This window comes from Xenopus laevis, chromosome 1S (assembly GCF_017654675.1).
Source record: "Xenopus laevis strain J_2021 chromosome 1S, Xenopus_laevis_v10.1, whole genome shotgun sequence".
Lineage (NCBI taxonomy): Eukaryota > Metazoa > Chordata > Amphibia > Anura > Pipidae > Xenopus > Xenopus laevis.
The window spans coordinates 68,758,662-68,782,370 of NC_054372.1; the positions used below are offsets into that span (position 1 = coordinate 68,758,662).

Genomic DNA, 23,709 nt, shown 5'->3' on the forward strand with positions numbered 1-23,709 from the left:
GTCATCATGTATCATTTTTTAAAGTGACATCTTTACTTCCAGGAAATATTTTGTTTTATTATACAGTCAAGCTTTTAACCTCTGTAATGTTTATGTTTTACTATGCTTTTTAAACATATCTACTGTATATAATTACCTAGCATAATGCTGTCACAGCAGTCTGTTAGTCCAGCTGAGCTGGGTTTTGAAACGTGTAGTTCTGCAATAGATGCAATATGCATCTATTTTTTGATTCCTTTTAGTGACAAAAAAAGCAATACTCAAACTGGGCAGCTCTATGACCTTCATCCACAATTGCAGCAAGGTCTTCTTTTCGGAGGCGTTACTGGGTATTAATTATGTAATTGAATTAATAATGTCTTTCATGTTCCATTCTGCTGCCCTCAGAAGTGTTCCATAGCTTTCAATTTAAATGATAATCACTGTAGTAATTATATCTTCTTCCAAAAACACCTATTAGGAACAGCTCTTCTCCAATCTGCGCTAATGACTGTAAGGATCATAGAACGATATATCGTCTGGAAATTCCTTGGCTCAGTTTGCTAAGGTATGTTCAACCAAAAGTTATCTCCATAATAGGAATGGATCATTATTAACTATTGAAAAATGCTGTAGGCAATGAAAGAAACACAAAAGAAAGAAGGCTCATAGGTCAAACCAGAGTTATAATAAAGAAGAACAAGTTAAAAGAACAGACCACTCCCTTGGAATGGGCTAAATTCTATACATTATATATTATATACATATAAAAGAAAATTAAGCCAACGTTTCTTCATAATACATTATTATGGAATGCTACGCAACTGACAGCTGGTGGATGGTAAAGCAATTTTTATACAACTCCTAGTGCTCATTTTACATTTTAAACAAGACAGTACTACAGTGGAAACTGTGACTGCATGATTAATTCTTTATAATAAAGAGTCAATATAAAAAAGGGCATTGTAACACTGGAACTAGACACCAGTCAATAAATTCCTTGCCAAAACTGGAAATATATATTTATCATGAGGACAGCTGCACACTGGCAGACAACTGCTCTCAAGATTTGATGAAAAAAAGAATGCTATAGCTATTTATATGGCCATTTTTCACAATGACAACTTATGTGCAATAAATCACAACACAAAGTTTCACCGCTGTGCTGCCAGTATGCATTTTTCATATAAGGAAAAAAGTCAGAACACAACGAAGTGCTCTATTGATCCCTTGAGCTGCACTGTAGACATCCTTTGCTGCTGTAACAGTTCAACAAAAATGTAAAGGGGAAATAAACTAGATTTTTTTTAATGTAACTCAGTAGTAGTATTTTCCTTGAAAAACCTAAAACATATTTGTTGTAGTCATTGTTTAAAAGGGGCAACATATGCTCTAGACAGACCAAAATTTTTTTGCAAGGTTTATTTTATGATCTCTCTTAAAGAGATTTTGGGTGACCAAACCTACAGCTGTGAGTAAACCTGAGAAAAAAACACCAAAATATTATTAACAGAAACCCGTTATCCAGAATGTTCCGAATTATGAAAGACAGGATCCCATAGACTACATTTTAATCATATTATTTAAATTTAAAATATGATTTCCTTTTTCTTTCCTTTTCGTAATAATAAAACAGTATCTTGTACTTGATCCCAACTAAGATATAATTGATCATTATTGGAGACAAAACAAACCTATTAGAATTAATTAATGTTTAAATTATTTTTTAGTAGATCCAAAGAGATCCAAATTAAAGAAACAACCATTATCCGGAAACCTAAGTGTCACGGCCGGCACCCAATACCAGAACAAGTGCCAAGCACCCTGGTCTCGGCTCGGCTTCACCAGTAGTGTGACCACCGTTGGGCTTCGGGAGGAGCTCTCAGCTTACTTGGGTGCCACCTGGACTTAACGAGGGGTGCAAGGCGAGATGTTCTGGCTGGCAAAGGGGCACGGCTGTTAGCAGAGTCTTTTAGGCCGAAGGTCACAGTACAAAAGGACAAGGCAAGAGGATGGTCAGACAGGCTGGGTCTAGGCAGCCGGATATCAGAATAGTCAGGCAGGCAAGGATCAAAACCGGGTATCAAATAGACAGATGGGATCAGGCAAGAGAATTGTCAAAGCTCAGGCTGGGTCAAGATTCAGAGTTCAGAATAGTCAGGATACAGGCAGGGTCAAACACGGATCAAAACAGGATACAGATTCAGGGTCAGAAAGCACAAGGCTCAGGAAGCACCAGGATATCAATCCTATCACGGGTAATGACAAACAGTAAGAATAAGCATGCTCCTTCAAAACCTGGAAGTGCGCGCCATACACGCACTAAGAAGGAGCCAGTGCACGAGAAGAGGAGCGTCGGGCGTCCCCGTCGCACCACTGGACCACCAGGGTGAGTTAATTTCCTTACACTAAGGTCCTGAGCATTCAGGATAACAGATCCCATACCTGTATAGGTAAAAAATTATATAAATGGCAGAAAACAGAACCATATGCTTTTTTATTACTACTGTACGTTATGTTCCTTAAATGCAACCATGAATACACTAGATGCCCACTGAATCCATTCAGGATAATATGCATAGTATCCTGAATGCATAGTATCCATTCAGGATACTATGCATATTGCTTTGTAAATATGGAAGTACAATGAAACCTCCATTTTAAGTACCCTGATTTTAAGTTTTCCCGCATTTTACATTTTTGTTTGTGGTTCCACCAATTTATAATGCATTTCAATGGGTGCATTTCCATGATTTTGAGTAATGTTTTCCTGGATTTTACATCAAAATTTTGTCCTGATGTTCCCAAACACTGCTTTTTTCCTCTATGAATGTTTTTATTTGTGAAATAAAGAGGTTTAAAGTTCTAACCAGATGTATATTTTCATGGTTTTCTGCCTGTAAATGGTCAATTCCAATTAGTCTGCCCCTTATACAATCCTGCACCACTTATTGCTTTGGGTTGTGTATGTGACTGACAGAGAGGCCTTGCACATAGTGTAACATTAACACTGCAATGCTTAACCCTTGTTATTAACACAGTAAATATTGTATCTCAAAGTAAAACACTCCTGTGCTTATATCCTTTCAGTGCTTGAAGAAAAAATTACTTTAACACATTTCCCTGATTTTACATTTTCCTGGATTTTACATTATTTTTTCCTGGTCCTCTGAAAAACATAAAATGGGGGTTCTACTGTAATGTCATAACAGGTGTAACATTTGTATTCATGGAAGAGGAGTTTCATTTCAAACGGCATGTCCTTTAATGAAAGCTAAAGCTAAAGCTACAGGGCAAAAGTAATTTTTACTCTGCTTTGTAGCTATTTATTTCTGGTCTATTTTACTGTTGGCATTGGTCCAGAAGTGACACTTGTTTGTTCTATCTAATAGGATGCATTAACAGTTGTTTTGTTGTTATTGTAGCCAGAATGGCACAATAGTGATGTGCGGGTTGAGAATTTCTCGACCTGCCCAGGGCCCGCTACTCCCCTTTATTTATAGACCCGCGTCCGCCCCGCACCGCATTGACGTCACAAAAGGGGCGGGGCAGGCGGAAATTCCGGCGCCGGAAGCCAGCAGTACTAGGTCGCGACCCGCGCATTTTATCCAGGGGTCGGCCCGAACCCGCCCGCACATCACTATGGCACGAGTATATACGTTTATGTTGCTATTGCACTGCTGTATGTTATTCTCTATATTTTCAATTCAGCTGATCTTGTGCTACACAATTATAAAAACTATCATTTAATGCATCCAATAGTTTATTATATTTCACTTTAAGCAGACAGACCTTTTTCTAAAAAACTAGTAGGCAACTTCTTGATATGTTTGATGCATTTCAGTAACACACAAAGCATGATGTGCCAGGATTCCATTTTTACCACTTGAGGCAGAAAGAATTTAACAGTACTCTGTTATTTTACAGTTACACTCTGACCTTAAGGAAAAGTTGGCAATAGTGTACAAAGGAGCTTTTTGAAAAATGCAATCTTTCCAAACTACTGTATGGGCCAGATGCAATTCAGCGAGAAAAAGTTTTCTCACTGTATTGAATCTGGCCCAATATCACACCAATATTGTATTTTTTTATTACAGCAGATGCTGTTCACCTAATGTTTATGTAATAAGAAAAAAACGTACTGTACATTTTTGACAAAGAGCTGTAAATAGCAGTGACAACTAGAATGTGATGGGATGGTAGAATTCCATGACCTGAGTATCGTCAAGTCTTGAACCCTCTTCCCAACACACTTCTTTAATGGATTGGAAAGGCCCCAGCCACTTTTATTTACCCACAAGTTAACAATCACATATATTTAACATTTCCAACGTTAACATTATAACCAATGTCCAGCGGGATCCCCTTCCCTAGCCGCTGAAGGCTGCTCCTATGGAGATCCCCTTGCTACTGGACCTATCCACATCCTGAGGCTAGGCCCCTTGTTTTGACCTTCCCCTCTTAACCGTGGCCAATGACCACACCCCCTAGCCTCAGACCTACCAATCTTCCGCCATACTCCCTTCTCCAATTCCTACATCCTAAGTGGCTGCGACTTGTTCTCCTTAACCCTCTCATCTCCACCTACAAAAAAGGGGAGGGTGGGCAGGCAGTCTTTCCCGCTCCAGCCTTTTGTCTACACTATTTACCCGCCGCCTCCCTAAAACTACATTCCCCACAATCCCTTGCGCTGCCTTCCGGGTTTCCTCTTCCTTACCCGGTCATGGCCCTATCCCTCCAGCCTCTTCCGGTCTTCCCGGGCCTGCTCTACATTCTGGACTCCAACACCATTGTAGCACCAGCTCATTGAAGGGTAATTTTAAGGTGTTTCTGACAGCACAAGCCTTTAGTTTGCATTTACCCAGAGGGTAGTGCAAGTATGGGATCCGTTATCCAGGAAGCTCCGAATTACGAAAAGGCAATCCTCCCATAGACTCAATTTTATCCAAATAATCCAAATGTTTCCTTTTTCTCTGTAATAATAAAACAGTACCTTGAACTTGATCCAAACTAATTAATCCTTATTGGAGGCAGAACCAGCCTATTTGTTTTATTTAATGTTTACATGATTCTCTAGTAGACTTAAAGGTATAAAGATCCAAATTATGGAAGGATTCGTTGTCCGGATAGCCCCAGGTCCTGAGTATTCTGGATAACAGGTCCCATACCTGTATTCCATCAGATCTGTGACTCCCAAGATTTATAAATAGTGTCCACGATTTCTTTTATCCCAAACTGTGAATCTGTTATTGGCGTTTAATTAAAAAGTGTGATTTCTGTTAAATCTAAGCATGGCAGATATAACAAACAGAGGAAGCTGCTGTGACAAGCTTTTATTAAGCATAGTGCATGTAAGTCATACTTAATTAGCTGTATTTTTTCTTGACCTTTAAAGTTCTCAAAAACATTTTAAGAATGTAAGAAATCAATGATATCGACAAGACTTAGTTATAATTACTACAAGTGACTTAAAAGGCTTTGTGCTTCTCATGACACAATAAATGTATTCATGACTCAAAAGATCTAGAAATAAAAGAAAGAATGCTATGAAATTTCAACTGTAAAATAGTATTTTTCTGCAAATTTGCTTTTTTATGCAGTACAAAGTGAATAGGAAGTAGCCATTAAACATGTATTATGCTAAAAGGATTCATGGTTTAAATAATAATAAAAGTGAACTTCAACATGATATGTGAATGTATTCTCAAAACTGGCGCATAACAGAACATTACCTATTTTGTATGGTAATGATTCTTAATGTAAAGATTTTGACCCAAAAGTAGCTCCCTATTCTGTTTAGAGTGGTCCCCAAGATTCACTTTAATTAAAGGAGAACTAAAACTTAACTAAACAAGTAGGATAAAAATGTTGTTCCTTATGTTTTGGGCTTCTGTATCAGTCTAAGGCAAAAGCAGTCCTTTAGCAGGGAAGATCTGTGCCTCCAAAGATTCCCCAGTAGCTCCCTGTCTACTTTTCTGCTGATTCACTACATATGCTGAGCTTTGGGAACGACTCAATATATACAGTACACATAGAAAATACATTTCACTATATAAAGCTGATTAGTAATAAACACAGATAATTACTCATGGTAGCAAAGAAACCAGCACAATTAGCATCACAATTTAATTATCTGCCCTATAGCTTAGGTTTATATGACAGGCCACCCTCATTTTCTTCTTGATAATTTGCGACAAGCCCTAAGCTTAGCTTCTCAACAGCTACACTGAGCACATGAGTGTCTCAGATAATTTCCAAGATGGTGACCCCCAAGTCCTGGATCATTGCTGCTATTACGTAGGGATTTTTCGCCTCGTTTCGCTGAAAAAATGACACCCGCCAAAAAAATTTTGTGTGACAAAATTATTTTGACGCCCATAGACTTTAATGGGCGTCTGCGACATTTCGCCAGCGGCGACTTTTTGGCGAAACGAAACAGGTCAAATTCGCCCATCCCTAATTACAAGCTGAAACTTTAGGCTGGTGCAATAAGTTTAGTATATAAAATATGGCATTTTTAGCCGTATTCATTTTTAGGGTTTAAGTGCAGCTACTTACTGCAACAGAAAATAGTAACCATATGCTATCCATTATCCTGATTGTGATTTTTTAAAGTCTGATGGTGTTTAAAGTCCGATGAAAAAATTACTCCAACTCTGCCAAGAAAATGTAGAAGTCGGTGGCAGATGTCCCATTATAAACTGGAATATTTTCTGAAAAAATTGATTTCGGGCGATTTAAAAAAAAAAATCGTAGGTTTAGAGTGCAAAAGAGTGCAAAATTGTAGGAATCAAAATTGTTAATAATTTTCCTTTGCCTTTTCTGCACATGAAAAATTTATGAAAATTGATTAATAAATAGGGGGAAAAAGTCCGTGCTGATTTGGTCAGAAAACGGTGAGAAATTAATGGTGTGTTTAGAAGAAAGGCATACCTTTAGAAATTGTGTAAAAAACGTATGCTTTTTTTATACAGTGAAGCCTGGCATATTATCCCCCTGTCATTTAAAATAATTTAAACATTAAATAAGCTCAACAGGATTGTTCCATATGGATGGACCATAGTTTGGATAATATAAAGGTACTGTTTTATTATTACAGACAAAAACAGAATTATTTGCTTTAACTGACTGTTTGGGAGATGGCCTTCATGTGTTTCTTAACATTCTGGATAACAAGTTTTCAGGTGAGGGATCCCATACCTGTTCGATGAAAGCAACTTATTGTTAGCAATTAATCAACTAAGATCTGTCTTCTCCCAACAACAATGTGATAAATACCTCCCATTAGAGAAAAACACAGAAGTGATAGAAATGATTAATTAGAATCAAGAGCAGCCAATTCATTCTTTGCAAGCATGCAACAACACCAAGTGAGTGATGCTACTGGTTGGTCCATGAACAAATATTTACCAAGGCTCAAGTGCTTTCTCTCGAGCCTTCTGCTGCTATTGTACATATTTTGTTGATAAAGTGTATAAGGGAGATATTTCCATATCCAAATGTCCAACTTTTTTTTGTTATTCTTACAGCTATTTAAAACCTAGTAGTCTGATAAATTCTGTGCGGTTTATGTACGCAATAAATATTTAAGAGATTATAGCCAACCAACATTTGCACAAATCTTGACAGCAATCAGTATTTTGTATTGGGAGCTTTTGGATAGAAATGTAGATTTTCATGATATAGATAAAATAAGTTACTATATGCATAAAACACAATAATTAATGCAATGCCACCTTGGAAAAATGGTTTCTTTAAAAAATTCAAATCTTTCAGTTTAATATACAGTAGCTGTCATAATAAGACAAATACATACATATTCAAAAAAAATTAGCAGTTACCCTAAAGCTATGAATATGCTTTGCTTAGACCACAAATTATTGCAGATATTTTGCCATAATGAGCTTCTGATCTGTGCACAACTCTGTTTCACAGCAAGGAATCAGTCCTAATTACAGCTGTTGTATTTGTCTCACAAAGGACTGGAACATTTAAGTTACTATGTTTTCTTATATAAAATAGCTGCATACAGGAGCAATTTAGGCTCCCCCGCTGACTGGTCGTTTAATGATAGGGTCTGAAACTCCAGCTCTCTTAGAAATAAACTTTATCATAAGAATGCAAATGCCATGCCAGATGGAGTCTTTAATTCATGGGTGTCTAAAAGGTAGATTGGGATCTAACAGTAAACCTTTAGCTGGGGATCAGTAGATCTCAAGACACTATCAACAAACAGCTTGTCTCTATCACCCTCCTGTTTCAAGCTTTTCATTCAGATATTTATTATTTTAAGGTCACATAAGAAAAATATGTTTGTTAAAAACAGGAATGGACCTGCTATCCAGAATGCTTGGGAACTGCGGTATTCCAGATAAAGGAATTTTACCGTAATTCGGATTTTCATACCATAAGTCTACTAGAAAATCATCTAAACATTAGTTTGGATCAAGTACAATGTAGTGTTTTATTAATACAGAGAAAAAGGGAAAAAAAATCTTTACAAATTTGGATTATTTGGATAAAATAAGAGAGAGTTTTTCTGTAATTCTGAGCTTTCTGGGTAACGACTTTCAGCCACATATCGATCGGGGAAGCCCGTCGGAGGGCCCCGCACATGGGCCAATGAGCTGCCAACTTGGTTTGTCGGCAGCTTTTATCAGCCTGTGTATGGCTACCTTTAGGGTCTTATTAAACAAACAGACAAAACACCCTGGTTTAAAAGAGAATGGCACATTGGTTAGCAATGAAGCCTTGCAGGGGTGGCATTCAGTTATAACAAGGGCACTGTCTGAATGAAGTTTGGAGAGTTTGACTGAGTTCATTTTGCAGTCCAAAAACAAACTGATAGTTTAACTAACTACTGACTTAATTGACCCTAGTGTGCATGTTTTTTTGGAAATTACACTGCTAGTTCTGCTAGATCAGTGGAATCAGAATTTATAAAACACTGAGCAAAAGGTCATGTCTATACAAAGAATAACAGTAGAGTTCCTTACACAAGTACAGTGTGCAAAGTGCATTTTAGGATGAATTTTGGCATGTTTTTTTACCCACAAATCATCTCTTCTTCCCACAATTCCAGCATCATTTTGGCTGTGCACAGAATTGCATTTGTGTCTGATATGACGAAATTAACACAATTGTACAATTGCTAATTGGGTGCACATCTGGCTAAAAGTTTCAAAGTGGGGAAACTTGTGATGTTTGGAGGCCCATTTTTGCTCTGCTTACCTTTTTTACGTGATGTAGATAGCATAAATTCATGAGATGTAGAGATATTTTTTTTTACAATTTGTAATTCTCAAGGCATGATGGTCCTGAAACCCCAGGTTCTAGAATTATAAATAAAAGATTTCATACTTGACTTTATTAATGACTAACAAAAATAAACATATTATATGTTTAAGCTTGTGTAGGTTTCACTTATTCAATTTACTGACAGAGGGGTCAGACAGCTCTCATAATGGCTTTCTTATGTTTTTATCCTCACTGCTACACCCAAACTTGTATTCTGTCCTTTACTTGACAAACCTGTATAACTCCCAAATGCATTTACAAGCTTTGTACAATTACAAATAATAATTCACACCCACTTTTTTTTTTCCTTTTTATGTTACAGGTTATTGCTAAATAAATTCAAAACGCCAAACTCATAAGCATGAGAAAAGTGTCACGTCAATAAACTATTTGATGTATGGTAGAGCACAATACAGATAAAAAACCCATCCTCATCTGCCTTTTGTTATTCTTTGGGAGGAAACAATAAATCCTTAATCTGCCCTGTTCTTGTGGGCATATGTAAAGAACAGCTACTGAAAAGGCATCCTGAAAATCATGTCCCTGGGGAGGACAATTTATCAAAAATCTAATATTTGTTTTTTTCCCCCAACAGAAAATTGAAAACTTGCCAAACTCGAAGGTTTATGTTAATAAAATGCATGTAGTCTGTTGAATGCAAGTTCTTGTTTTTCCAGTTTGGGGTTGTATATACTTGTATGACAAGTTGTATATGAATATTATTATATATATTCTAGTTATATGTGGAACTAGAAATACATATGTTACAATCCTATAAGGTTTCCAATAGGCGATAATGATCTAGTCTTGCCTTTTTAAATCCTAACACCTTTTGGATTATGTACAAGTTATCTATATGAGGCCCCATGAATACAAGCAGGCAGTACCTTGAATACCACGCCCCTTGTGTGTTCAAATTAGTTTTTTGTACTACTATGATACAAACTCACCAAACATTGTATTGAAAAGTAGTGGTGTTGTAACTATAGATGAAACAGACCCTGCAACTGCTGGTGGTCCAGTGGGACTGATAAGAAGCTGCAATACATGTTAATGGAAAATGCCTTGTTGCCAAAATTACGGGGGCCAAATGATCTTGGCAAAAAAATGGTCAGTAGTAGTTCATATAGATAGTAAAAATTATTAATTAAAATACTAAGTCAATCAGTATATTGGGGGGCAGTGGAATTTACCTCAAGTTTTTTAATTCACGGGGTGTAAGTGGAGTTATGTTAAACCCTACCCACCTGTAGTAATATGATATGTTACAACTGGCCACTGGAGGTCTCACTGTTTTGACTTGTGGGAGGAAGAGACTTATTGGTAGTTACAGAATATGTGTATTAAACAAATATGGAATCAGAAAACAGATGAAGCCCCTTACTACCTGTGATGTTTCTATTTTATGAAAGTAATTTAGTGCCCAGTACAATTTGCACAGTAAAGTAATTGGCACAATAGGGCTCATTGGGTTCTGTTCATATGGTAGCCTGACCCATCCTCTCATCTGTGTCTGGCACCAAAAAATGAAATTGTTTTAAAGAATAGACGATATAATGTAGTGTTGCTCTGCACTGGCAAAACAGGTGTGTTTACTTCAGAAAACCAACTATAGTTTATATAAAAAGCTGCTGTGTAGCCATGGGGGCAGCCATTCAAGCACAGGAGACACAGTAGATAACAGATACGTTCTGAAGAATCCCATTGTATGCTACAGTACTTATCTTTTGTATGCTGTGTATCCTGTGCCATTTCTCTTTTTTCAGCTTCAAATGGTTGCCCCCATGGCTACACAGCAGCTTGTTTATATGAACTATAGTTGTGTTTCTGAAAAAAAAACGCGCCAGTTGAACCAGTGCAGGACACCCAGACAATATACTTTCATTACTTTAGAAAACTTTCATTTTTTGGTGTTACTGTTCCTTTAAAGAATAGTTAAACTTTTTTTTTTTCATCTCTCATATTGCTCTAAATAGTCCCCTAGAATAACCTACCTTAGTCCCAGCATTCAGCCTGCTGTGGTTTCTTATATTGTTGCATTTAATAGCATGGTATGCATTATCCATTTTACAAGCAACACCACAGGGCAGTCTTGGACATATAAGGAGAGGCTAGTTCATTAAGTACTTCATTTCACTAACTATAACCATGCGCGAAAGGCCAGGGTCTGACTTACTTTCTGCTCAAAGGTAAACTAAAATATTGCAGTTCCTTCTGTTAATCTTTCAAACAATAATAATGTGCTAAAATTAATATGCAAATTGACAGGCTAGCTATTATAGCAGATGTGTTGAAGCACACATTTTACGTGATTCTTGTATTGTTGTTTTCCCCTTTCAGCTCAGCACCTTTATATATTCAGTCCCACCCGGCTGCTAAACTTCTCAGAAGTGGTCTCACCTTTTGCTCTTCACTATGTCCCTAACAGAAACATTTACAGTACATATAAAGAAAAGTAGAACAAACAAAGCTGCTACTGCCAGATTTTCAACAGAGAATCAATCTGTTCACATTTTAAGATCAGTTTTTACAGTGCCAGCATGCTTTCTAAACTGAATGAGTAAATGTTTTTTTATGTGATAAATTATAAAGAATGTCTGCTTACGCTTTCCTGTTTATAAATAGTGATACTTGTCTGATGAAATAACTTTTCATCCCATGAATCTCTTCCCCATTAAGCATCTTGTTTAATCAGGGTTATTGACAGCCATGAGAGACAGTGATGATGATACTAATGGAATACTTATTGATCTATCACCTATACAGTAGTTCTTGAACTGTCCAGGCCTACTTCTATGAATTTAAGCCAAATCATTAACCTAAGGATGAATAATGCAGCCTAGGGATGACCCAAAATATCAACTTTGGGGTTCAGTATCTGCGGTTGTTGGTAAAGTTGTAGAAACCAGTCACAGAAGGCTGTAATAAGCTCAGTAGAGTGTATGTTCTGATTCATAGATTAGCTGTTTGGGGACTGTCATGGCCTGCAAAAGATGATGAACATAAGGCATAACATACTGTAAGTAGATTTGGGGTTCCTAGACTTAAACCAATGTGGAGTCTACTTTTTCGGCCTCGTGTTTTTATATGGTCATGAAACTCCTCAGTAACTTATAAAATCCTTATATTTTACAATAGGGGGTACTTTATTCACTATATTATTATTATTATTATCCTATTCCACAGCATTTTAAAGAGAGTATACATCACTGACATAAGTCCCTGCCCCAGAAGAGCTTACAATCCAAGGTCCCTATCACATTCACATACTCTAAGATCAGTATTATCAGGAGCCAATTAACCTGCACGTAACCCAAAATTGAAAATAATTGTTTTAAAGGAACAGTAACACCAAAAAATAAAATTGTCTTAAACAAATGAAAATATAATGTACTGTTGTGCTTCACTGGTTTATGTAAACAAACTGCTGTTTAGCCATGGGGACAGCTATTGAAACAGCAGAAGGCACAGAATACATAGCAGGTAACAGATAAGCTTTATACTATACAATGGGATTTTTCAGAACTTATCTGTTATCTACTGTGTATCTTGCTTGAATGGCTGCCCCCATGGCTACACAGCATCTTATTTATATAATCTATAGTACTGTTTCTGAAGAAAACACACCAGTTTTACCAGTTCAGGGCAAGAGTGCATTATATTGTGATTCTTTTAAAACATTTTAATTTCTTGGTGTTACTGTTCCTTTAAAAACAGAAGTAAGGAAATTTAACAAAAGGGTAATCTTATGGAGTTCTCCATGGTTAATGCAGAGCTATTGTCATCTACTAGTCATCATATTAAGAACTATTGGCATATTTTGATCTACCTTGTGCTCCCCAACAATATTTTGATCTACTTTCGGGCTTCCCTGACTTAGATCTATTCTCACCCTCGGACAATGTAAAAGTTTCCCTTTATCCAGTTTTCCATCGGTGCTGTAGTTCTGTTGCAGCATGTTTGCAGCGGTTAACTAGTTAAAAAATGCTTTTCCACTTTCAGCTTTTCTGGGATTATAATTATCAGGAAGCGCCACACAAAATTTATGGTGCTTGATAATCTAAGAACATTTTCCTGGTTGCCCTAGTTACTATAGTAAACACGAGTGAAGAAATTTCATCTAACTAATGTTCAGTTTAGATGGAAAATTTCTTAGATTCAAAGGAGTCAAGTACACTGATGTCCACAAACAAGGTCAAAGGGGGGGGGGCACTTGCCCCCCCCCCCGGGAATTTTGCATACCTCAGAATCCTATCTTAGATCTATGTTTATATGTCTCACGTTGACCTGTTTATCCTTGATTATTGTTAGCACCCTGGTTTTGGAGGAAGAAAATCCAAGATGGCTGTGTATTCCACTGTGGAATACATGCCCATCTTGGACTTTTTACATGAGCTAGGCAGAGAGATAGATGTGAGAAGAGTGAAAGCAACAAGAAAAAAGAACTAAAGTAATAACACTGGAATATCTCAGATTAATGTGCAGACGATTCATTTTCCGTAGTAATTATAATGGCTTGTCTGGGTTAATATACAGAATGTCCTCTTTCTGTAATAATTATACTGGCACATTTGGTATTAAAATGCCAATTATCTATATTTGGTGATTTTATTGCCTAGTCTGGGGTTTCTATGTTTTCCATTTTCTGTAGTAAATATACCAACATGTCTAGGATATTTTTTGGTAAAATGGGTGCAGTATTTAGGTCTGTTTACAAAGTGCATGTGTACAAAACAAACAAACAAACTTGGCACTTGTTATTGTATACAGGCTTAACCCTTTAAGTGCCAGCAGAATTTCACATTTTGGTTACGCGAAATGCCAGCCGTTTTTGAAACATTTTGTGCTCTCTCACTTTAGGGGCATTTTCTGAGGGGAAACCTATAGTTTACCTAGGAAAACTATACATTGTTTTTTTCGGTAGAAACTGAGCTTTCTAAATCTGCCTGAGTTTTCATGTATTTCCACCTGTGCAAAAAAATTTATAGTGCTAAATACCAAAAAAAAATGAAAAATTACCATTTTTCATCGTATATCAATTTATACCAGAAAAATATTTCATTTTACGGATGAAAATCCAACTGATTTGGAAAGCCTTATGTCTCTCGAACGTGCCAATACCAGATATGTATAGTTTTAGGGAGATTTAGGACTTCTGTACCTCAAAAACTCCCGGCAGTATATTGCCGAATTTTGAAAGCACTAAGGCAGAAAACGGCATGCTTTAGATTCCAAGGCCAAAACTCCTGAAACCGTAGGTTTACCCCAGAAAACCATACATTTTTGAAAAGTACACATTCTGCCGATTACAAAATGGGTAACTATGTCTCTCTACTCCCAACTACCAAACATAAAAGCTTGTCTGAACATAGCGGTTTTTCAAAAAAAAATTCAAAATTCTGAAAAATCATTTCAAAGGTTTTATTTTGCTGCTCTGCATATCCCAAACTATATTAGGTACCAAGAAAAAGCACCTGAAATATGATTGCCAGGGGTCCACTGAACAGTTTGATAGCCATTATGCATAGGTTTACCAAAGTATCTGGCATTTAGAGACACCAATATGAAGTTAGCACATCCAAATTGATCAGGACTTTACTTCAGCTACTGAGAAATCAACACATTGACTGCATTTTTTGTGGGGTAAAAACACAGAAATATATGTTTACCCCCCAAACCCATATATTTTTGGAAAGTACACATTCTACCGAATCTAAAATGGGTACCCATGCCTTTCTGCTCCAAACTACTGAGTCGCAAGGCTTTCCCAAAATTATCGGTTTTGGTGAAATATGTGAAAATTGCCTCAAACCTTCAACTTCTCAGCACCATATCACCCATGTATCGTTATGCACCAAGAAAAAGCACCCTAAATATGATTGCCATGGTTCCTCTGAACATTTTGGTGGCCATTGTTCATAGGTTTACCAAAGTATCTGGCATTTAGAGGCCCCAAAATGAAGTTAGCGCATACAAACAGTCCCGTGGGTAACTTCAGCTAATGAAAAATCAACACATTGACTGCATTTTTGTGGGGTAAAAACACAGAAATATATGTTTACCCCACAAAACCCATATATTTTTGGAAAGTACACATTCTACCGAATCTAAAATGGGTACCCATGCCTTTCTGCTCCAAACTACTGAGTCGCAAGGCTTTCCCACAATTGTCGGTTTTGGTGAAATATGTGAAAATTGCCTCAAACCTTCAACTTCTCAGCACCATATCACCCATGTATCGTTATGCACCAAGAAAAAGCACCCTAAATATGATTGCCAGGGTTCCTCCAAACAGTTTGGTGGCCATTGTTCATAGGTTTACCAAAGTATCTGGCATTTAGAGGCCCCAAAATGAAGTTAGCGCATACAAACAGTCCCGTGGGTAACTTCAGCTAATGAAAAATCAACACATTGACTGCATTTTTGTGGGGTAAAAACACAGAAATATATGTTTACCCCCAAAACCCATATATTTTTGGAAAGTACACATTCTACCGAATCTAAAATGGGTACCCATGCCTTTCTGCTCCAAACTACTGAGTCGCAAGGCTTTCCCACAATTGTCGGTTTTGGTGAAATATCTGAAAATTGCCTCAAAGCTTCAACTTCTCAGCACCATATCGCCCATGTATCGTTACGCACCAAGATAAAGCACCCTAAATATGATTGCCAGGGTTCCTCCAAACAGTTTGGTGGCCATTGTTCCTAGGTTTACCAAAGTATCTGGCATTTAGAGGCCCCAAAATGAAGTTAGCGCATACAAACAGTCCCGTGGGTAACTTCAGCTAATGAAAAATCAACACATTGACTGCATTTTTGTGGGGTAAAAACACAGAAATATATGTTTACCCCCAAAACCCATATATTTTTGGAAAGTACACATTCTACCGAATCTAAAATGGGTACCCATGCCTTTCTGCTCCAAACTACTGAGTCGCAAGGCTTTCCCACAATTGTCGGTTTTGGTGAAATATCTGAAAATTGCCTCAAAGCTTCAACTTCTCAGCACCATATCGCCCATGTATCGTTATGCACCAAGATAAAGCACCCTAAATATGATTGCCAGGGTTCCTCCAAACAGTTTGGTGGCCATTGTTCCTAGGTTTACCAAAGTATCTGGCATTTAGAGGCCCCAAAATGAAGTTAGCGCATACAAACAGTCCCGTGGGTAACTTCAGCTAATGAAAAATCAACACATTGACTGCATTTTTGTGGGGTAAAAACACAGAAATATATGTTTACCCCCAAAACCCATATATTTTTGGAAAGTACACATTCTACCGAATCTAAAATGGGTACCCATGCCTTTCTGCTCCAAACTACTGAGTCGCAAGGCTTTCCCACAATTGTCGGTTTTGGTGAAATATCTGAAAATTGCCTCAAAGTTTCAACTTCTCAGTACCATATCACCCATGTATCGTTACGCACCAAGAAAAAGCACCCTAAATATGATTGCCAGGGTTCCTCCAAACAGTTTGGTGGCCATTGTTCCTAGGTTTACCAAAGTATCTGGCATTTAGAGGCCCCAAAATGAAGTTAGCGCATACAAACAGTCCCGTGGGTAACTTCAGCTAATGAAAAATCAACACATTGACTGCATTTTTGTGGGGTAAAAACACAGAAATATATGTTTACCCCCAAAACCCATATATTTTTGGAAAGTACACATTCTACCGAATCTAAAATGGGTACCCATGCCTTTCTGCTCCAAACTACTGAGTCGCAAGGCTTTCCCACAATTGTCGGTTTTGGTGAAATATCTGAAAATTGCCTCAAAGTTTCAACTTCTCAGTACCATATCACCCATGTATCGTTACGCACCAAGAAAAAGCACCCTAAATATGATTGCCAGGGTTCCTCCAAACAGTTTGGTGGCCATTGTTCATAGGTTTACCAAAGTATCTGGCATTTAGAGGCCCCAAAATGAAGTTAGCGCATACAAACAGTCCCGTGGGTAACTTCAGCTAATGAAAAATCAACACATTGACTGCATTTTTGTGGGGTAAAAACACAGAAATATATGTTTGCCCCCCAAAACCCATATAGTTTTGGAAAGTACACATTCTACCGAATCTAAAATGGGTACCCATGCCTTTCTGCTCCAAACTACTGAGTCGCAAGGCTTTCCCACAATTGTCGGTTTTGGTGAAATATCTGAAAATTGCCTCAAAGCTTCAACTTCTCAGCACCATATCACCCATGTATCGTTATGCACCAAGAAAAAGCACCCTAAATGTGATTGCCAGGGTTCCTCCGAACAGTTTGGTGGCCATTGTTCATAGGTTTACCAAAGTATCTGGCATTTAGAGGCCTCAAAATGAAGTTAGTGCATACAAATAGTCCTGTGGGTAACTTCAGCTAATGAAAGATCAACACATTAACTGCATTTTTGTGGGGTAAAAACACAGAAATATATGTTTACCCCCCAAACCCATACATTTTTGGAAAGTACACATTCTACAGAATCTAAAATGGGTACCCATGCCTTATTGCTCCAAACTACTGAGTCGCAAGGCTTTCCCAAAGTTGTCGGTTTTGGTGAAATATCTGAAAATTGCCTCAATGCTTCAACTTTCCAGCATCATATCGCCCATGTATCATTACGTATCACAAAAAAGCACCCAAATTGTGATTGCCGGGGGTCCTCCAAACAGTTTGGTGCCCACTGTGCATAGGTTTACCAAAGTATATGGCATTTAGAGGCCCCAAAATGAAGTTAGCACATACAAATTGTCCTGTGGGTAACTTCAGCTAATGAAAAATCAGCACATTGTCTGCATTTTTGTGGGGTAAAAACACAGAAATATATGTTTACCCCCCAAACCAATACATTTTTGGAAAGTACACATTCTACAGAATCTAAAATGGGTACCCATGCTTTTCTGCTCAAAACTACTGAGTCGCAAGGCTTTGCCAAATTTGGCGGTTTTGGTGAAATATCTGAAAATTGCCTCAAAGCTTCAACTTTCCAGCATCGTATTGTCCATGTATCATTACCAGCATAAAGCATCCTAAATATAAACATACGGGTCTACTAAATAGTTTGATGCCCAATGTGCATAGATATACCAAACTATGTGGCGCACAGAGACCCCCAAATGACAATATGTATAGACATTTTCACGGCTGACGCGCTGGCTGCTGCAACATAACCACCCGGTGTGTGTATTATGCGACATTAGACCACCTAACAGTACAGAGACCCCAGAAAACCATATATTTTCAGAAAGTACACATTCTGACGAATCCAATATGGGTAAATAAGTGTTTCTACTACAAACTGCCAAACTGCAAAGCAATGCTGAACATAACGGTTTTTATCAAATTTCTGAAAATCGTCACAAAGCTTGAATTTTACCCCATTATATGCCCCACATTTCGTAACTTATCAGCATAAAACATCCTAAATATGAACGCCAGGGGTCTACTGAACACTTTGATGCCCAATATGCATAGATATACCAAACTATGTGGCGCACAGAGACCCCCAAATGACAATACTGTATATACATTTTCACGGCTGACACGCTGGCTGCTGCAATATAAGCACCTGGTGTGTGTATTATGCGACATTAGACCCCCCTAACAGTACAGAGACCCCAGAAAACCATATATTTTCAGAAAGTACACATTCTGACGAATCCAATATGGGTAAATAAGTGTTTCTACTACAATCTGCCAAACTGCAAAGCAATGCTGAACATAACGGTTTTTATCAAATTTCTGAAAATCGTCACAAAGCTTGAATTTTACTCCATTATATGCTCCACGTTTCGTAACGTATCAGCATAAAACATCCTAAATATGAACGCCAGGGGTCTACTGAACACTTTGATGCCCAATATGCATAGATATTCCAAACTATGTGGCGCACAGAGACCCCCAAATGACAATAGTGTATATACATTTTCACGGCTGACGCGCTGGCTGCTGCAATATAAGCACCTGGTGTGTGTATTATGCGACATTAGACCCCCCTAACAGTACAGAGACCCCAGAAAACCAGATATTTTCAGAAAGTACACACTCTGACGAATCCAATATGGGTAAATAAGTGTTTCTACTACAAACTGCCAAACTGCAAAGCAATGCTGAACATAACGGTTTTTATCAAATTTCTGAAAATCGTCACAAAGCTTGAATTTTACCCCATTATATGCTCCACGTTTCGTAACGTATCAGCATAAAACATCCTAAATATGAACGCCAGGGGTCTACTGAACACTTTGATGCCCAATATGCATAGATATACCAAACTATGTGGCGCATAGAGACCCCCAAATGACAATAGTGTATATACATTTTCACGGCTGACGTGCTGGCTGCTGCAATATAAGCACCTGGTGTGTGTATTATGCGACATTAGACCCCCCTAACAGTACAGAGACCCCAGAAAACCATATATTTTCAGAAAGTACACATTCTGACGATTCCAATATGGGTAAATAAGTGTTTCTACTACAAACTGCCAAACTGCAAAGCAATGCTGAACATAACGGTTTTTATCAAATTTCTGAAAATCGTCACAAAGCTTGAATTTTACCCGATTATATGCTCCACGTTTCATAACGTATCAGCATAAAACATCCTAAATATGAACGCCAGGGGTCTACTGAACACTTTGATGCCCAATATGCATAGATATACCAAACTATGTGGCGCATAGAGACCCCCAAATGACAATAGTGTATATACATTTTCACGGCTGACGCGCTGGCTGCTGCACTATAAGCACCTGGTGTGTGTATTATGCGACATTAGACCCCCCTAACAGTACAGAGACCCCAGAAAACCAGATATTTTCAGAAAGTACACATTCTGACGAATCCAATATGGGTAAATAAGTGTTTCTACTACAAACTGCCAAACTGCAAAGCAATGCTGAACATAACGGTTTTTATCAAATTTCTGAAAATCGTCACAAAGGTTGAATTTTACCCCATTATATGCTCCACGTTTCGTAACGTATCAGCATAAAACATCCTAAATATGAACGCCAGGGGTCTACTAAATAGTTTGATGCCCAATGTGCATAGATATACCAAACTATGTGGCGCACAGAGACCCCCAAATGACAATAGTGTATATACATTTTCACGGCTGACGCGCTGGCTGCTGCAATATAAGCACCTGGTGTGTGTATTATGCGATATTAGACCCCCCTAACAGTACAGAGACCCCAGAAAACCATATATTTTCAGAAAGTACACATTCTGACGAATCCAATATGGGTAAATAAGTGTTTCTACTACAAACTGCCAAACTGCAAAGCAATGCTGAACATAACGGTTTTTTATCAAATTTCTGAAAATCGTCAGAAAGCTTGAATTTTACCCCATTATATGCCCCACATTTCGTAACCTATCAGCATAAAACATCCTAAATATGAACGCCAGGGGTCTACTGAACACTTTGATGCTCAATATGCATAGATATACCAAACTATGTGGCGCACAGAGACCACCAAATGACAATAGTGTATATACATTTTCACAGCTGACGCGCTGGCTGCTGCAATATGAGCACCTGGTGTGTGTATTATGCGACATTAGACCCCCCTAACAGTACAGAGACCCCAGAAAACCATATATTTTCAGAAAGTACACATTCTGACGAATCCAATATGGGTAAATAAGTGTTTCTACTACAAACTGCCAAACTGCAAAGCAATGCTGAACATAACGGTTTTTATCAAATTTCTGAAAATCGTCACAAAGCTTGAATTTTACCCCATTATATGCCCCACATTTCGTAACGTATCAGCATAAAACATCCTAAATATGAACGCCAGAGGTCTACTGAACACTTTGATGCCCAATATGCATAGATATACCAAACTATGTGGCGCACAGAGACCCCCAAATGGATATATAGTAGATAAAATTTACAAGGCAAAACAAAATAAGGCAGTAAAGAGTGAAATGAAAAAAAATCCAATAAAACCACAAAAATCAATGTTTTTTTTCCAGAATAGTGTTATCGGCCGTCAGAATCACAGTTTGAATATTTTAGCTGGGCCAAACAGGTTATACGGCTAGAAACAAGTGAACACAACATATGCAGAGCTGAAAATGCAATAAAATGGCTAAAAATTCAATAAAATGGCTAAAAATGCACCAAAATACCCAAAATTGCAATATAATCACCGAAATAACATACAAAAGATATTGCACAGTACGGTTAGCGAATACGCTATTCGTAATGGCAATAAAACATTTTTTTCAGCAAAATAAAGAGACGATGCGATAAGAAAAAAAAAAAAAAAGCCACAATGCCATGTATGTGCGTGTGCGTGTGTACAAATGGTAAATTACATGTTATGTGCGCGTGTGTGCGTGTGCACGTGTGTGTAAGTGCAGTGAGTGTAAGTGACCCCCCCAATCCCCAAAAATGTATGTGTAAGTGTGTGTAAGTGTGAATCTAAGTGTGTATTACTGTAATAAGTGTGTGTTGGTGTGTTTGTGTGTGTAATTGTTGCACTAACCTGAAAAAGTCGCTGAAGACTGTTGCACACGATGTGGAGGGGTCCCAGGAAGACATCTGCGACGATCTGCGTGTCTCTGTGCTGTGGGGGCGGAGCTGATCGGCGCAGTGCAGGCTGCAGCAGCAGGACACGTAAGGAACACGTGCCTGCTGCTGTTTTTGGGCCCCTGGGCGATCGCGCCCCAGGGGCCACTCGATCCCCTGCTCTGCTCGTTGCCTAGGGGCAGGGGATCGAAGCGGAACGGAGCGAGCGGCTCTAACAGCCGCTCCTCCGCTCCAGAACCCGGAAGTGCTGCAGAACGTAGAATCTACGTTCTGTGGCATTTCAAGTTACTTTTCCACAGAACGTAGATTCTACGTTCTGTGGCACTTAAAGGGTTAATCTAAGAAAAACAGGTTGTTTTTGCTTGACGAGTTTGCTTCTCCCCCTAAATAATGTTCAGTGGACGCTCACAACTGTCTAGGAAGCTGACGCAGTAACTTATTGGCCATCCAAGCCTGTCACTGCCAATGTGAATGAGAATAATAATAAAAGAAAAATGTAATGGAAAAACATTAAAATTTATTTTGTCTATGTAATATTCATTTCCATGCTGGCAGGTGTGGATTTTACTGGAAGCCTAATGTTGGCCAACCAACATACATAAACAATAATTAAAACAAGGTATTCAGGTTGTTTGGGTTCACTGTATACAGTTCAAACTAATGTCAAACTCCTTACTAGTTACACCGGCCAAGAAAATAAAGCATGTGATGAACTGGCTTTAATCATCACCTGATAGCTACAGGTATTTTTTATGTCTTTCCTGATATGTTTTTAAACAAGTAGAGTATGTAACACTACAGGTACTGTAACATGGGCATCCTACCACTGACCTAAATGCAACTAGCATAGACACTTAGGGGGTTATTTATCAAAATCTGAAAAGCTCTCACTATTTTCTTAAAAGTACTCCGACCACATCCGCACAGACTTCCTCCCAATTATCAATAAATTTTCAAGATTTTTTCTTGTGCGTAAAAAGTCACGATGAAATCGTAAAAATATATGAATCTTATTTTTTTGGATTTTTTTCAGAATAAGTTCAGTATATAAAATCCAATATGTAAAACTCTTTTTTACCAACCTGAAAACTTGAATCGAATTCACTCAGAAGGCAACATTAAAAACATTTAAATTGCTCACTGGAACTCTCCCATTGGCTTATACAGGAATTCGGCAGGTTTCAGGTGGCGAATAGTCGAAATTTTAATTCTTAAAGGCCCAGACTTTGATAATTCTCAAAAATCAAATTTGAGTCTTTTAAAAAACTCGAATTAAGTTTGGATAATTCCCTAGTTGAATTTGACAGTTTTGACCATAAAAAAAATTTGACATTTGAATTCGAATTTTCAATTTGACACTTTATAAATCTGCCCCAAAATGTAGATTAATATTTGAAAAGAACATTTTTAGTGTCAGTATTACGTTATTGCTAGGGCTACTTTGTTACTTTTCCTAGCAACTAACCAGGAAGTTAGAATGGAAGATAAAAAGAATGTTGAGTCATCTTAATTAACAATGACACTCAAAACTCAGATTGTAGTTACGTACACTACAAATTGGAATGGAATGATACAGGACTATGTGTTTTAAAGCCACCACAACACAAAAAAAGGTTACTTCTGACATTTTGTACATGAGCTAGAAGATGCAATAATTCTCCGAAAACAGTTAAGGGGTCACGTGGCGTTTTTACATTGCATTTTTACGTTTCATTTTTAAATCACATAAATATGCCAGTGAAACCACACATGCATGATAATATGTGTTTTCAGCCTGTAGTTTTCTTTTCCCAACATACATTTCTGCTTTTTATTGTTCTCCACAATTCCACTCAGAATTTTAGTAAACTTTTGTGAAAAAAGCCAAGTGGAAAACCCCTTTTCATGTGCAAAATGTAGCCATCG

The 23,709-nt window shown here is 37.8% G+C and overlaps 1 protein-coding gene across 2 annotated transcripts in view; it reads right to left on the reverse strand.

Annotated features, from left to right (window-relative positions):
- The window catches only part of LOC108706763 (prostate androgen-regulated mucin-like protein 1 homolog), a 42,016-nt gene that overhangs the window by 14,862 nt on the left and 3,445 nt on the right, over nt 1-23,709 (reverse strand). The window contains exon 2 of one of the 2 annotated variants that reach the window (XM_018243446.2): nt 9,211-9,311. The exons of the other annotated variant lie outside the window; for it this stretch is intronic. Coding sequence (XP_018098935.1) covers nt 9,211-9,235 — 25 coding nt within the window. The 5' untranslated portion in view covers nt 9,236-9,311. The remainder of the gene's footprint in view (nt 1-9,210; nt 9,312-23,709) is intronic. 2 annotated transcript variants of the gene reach the window in all.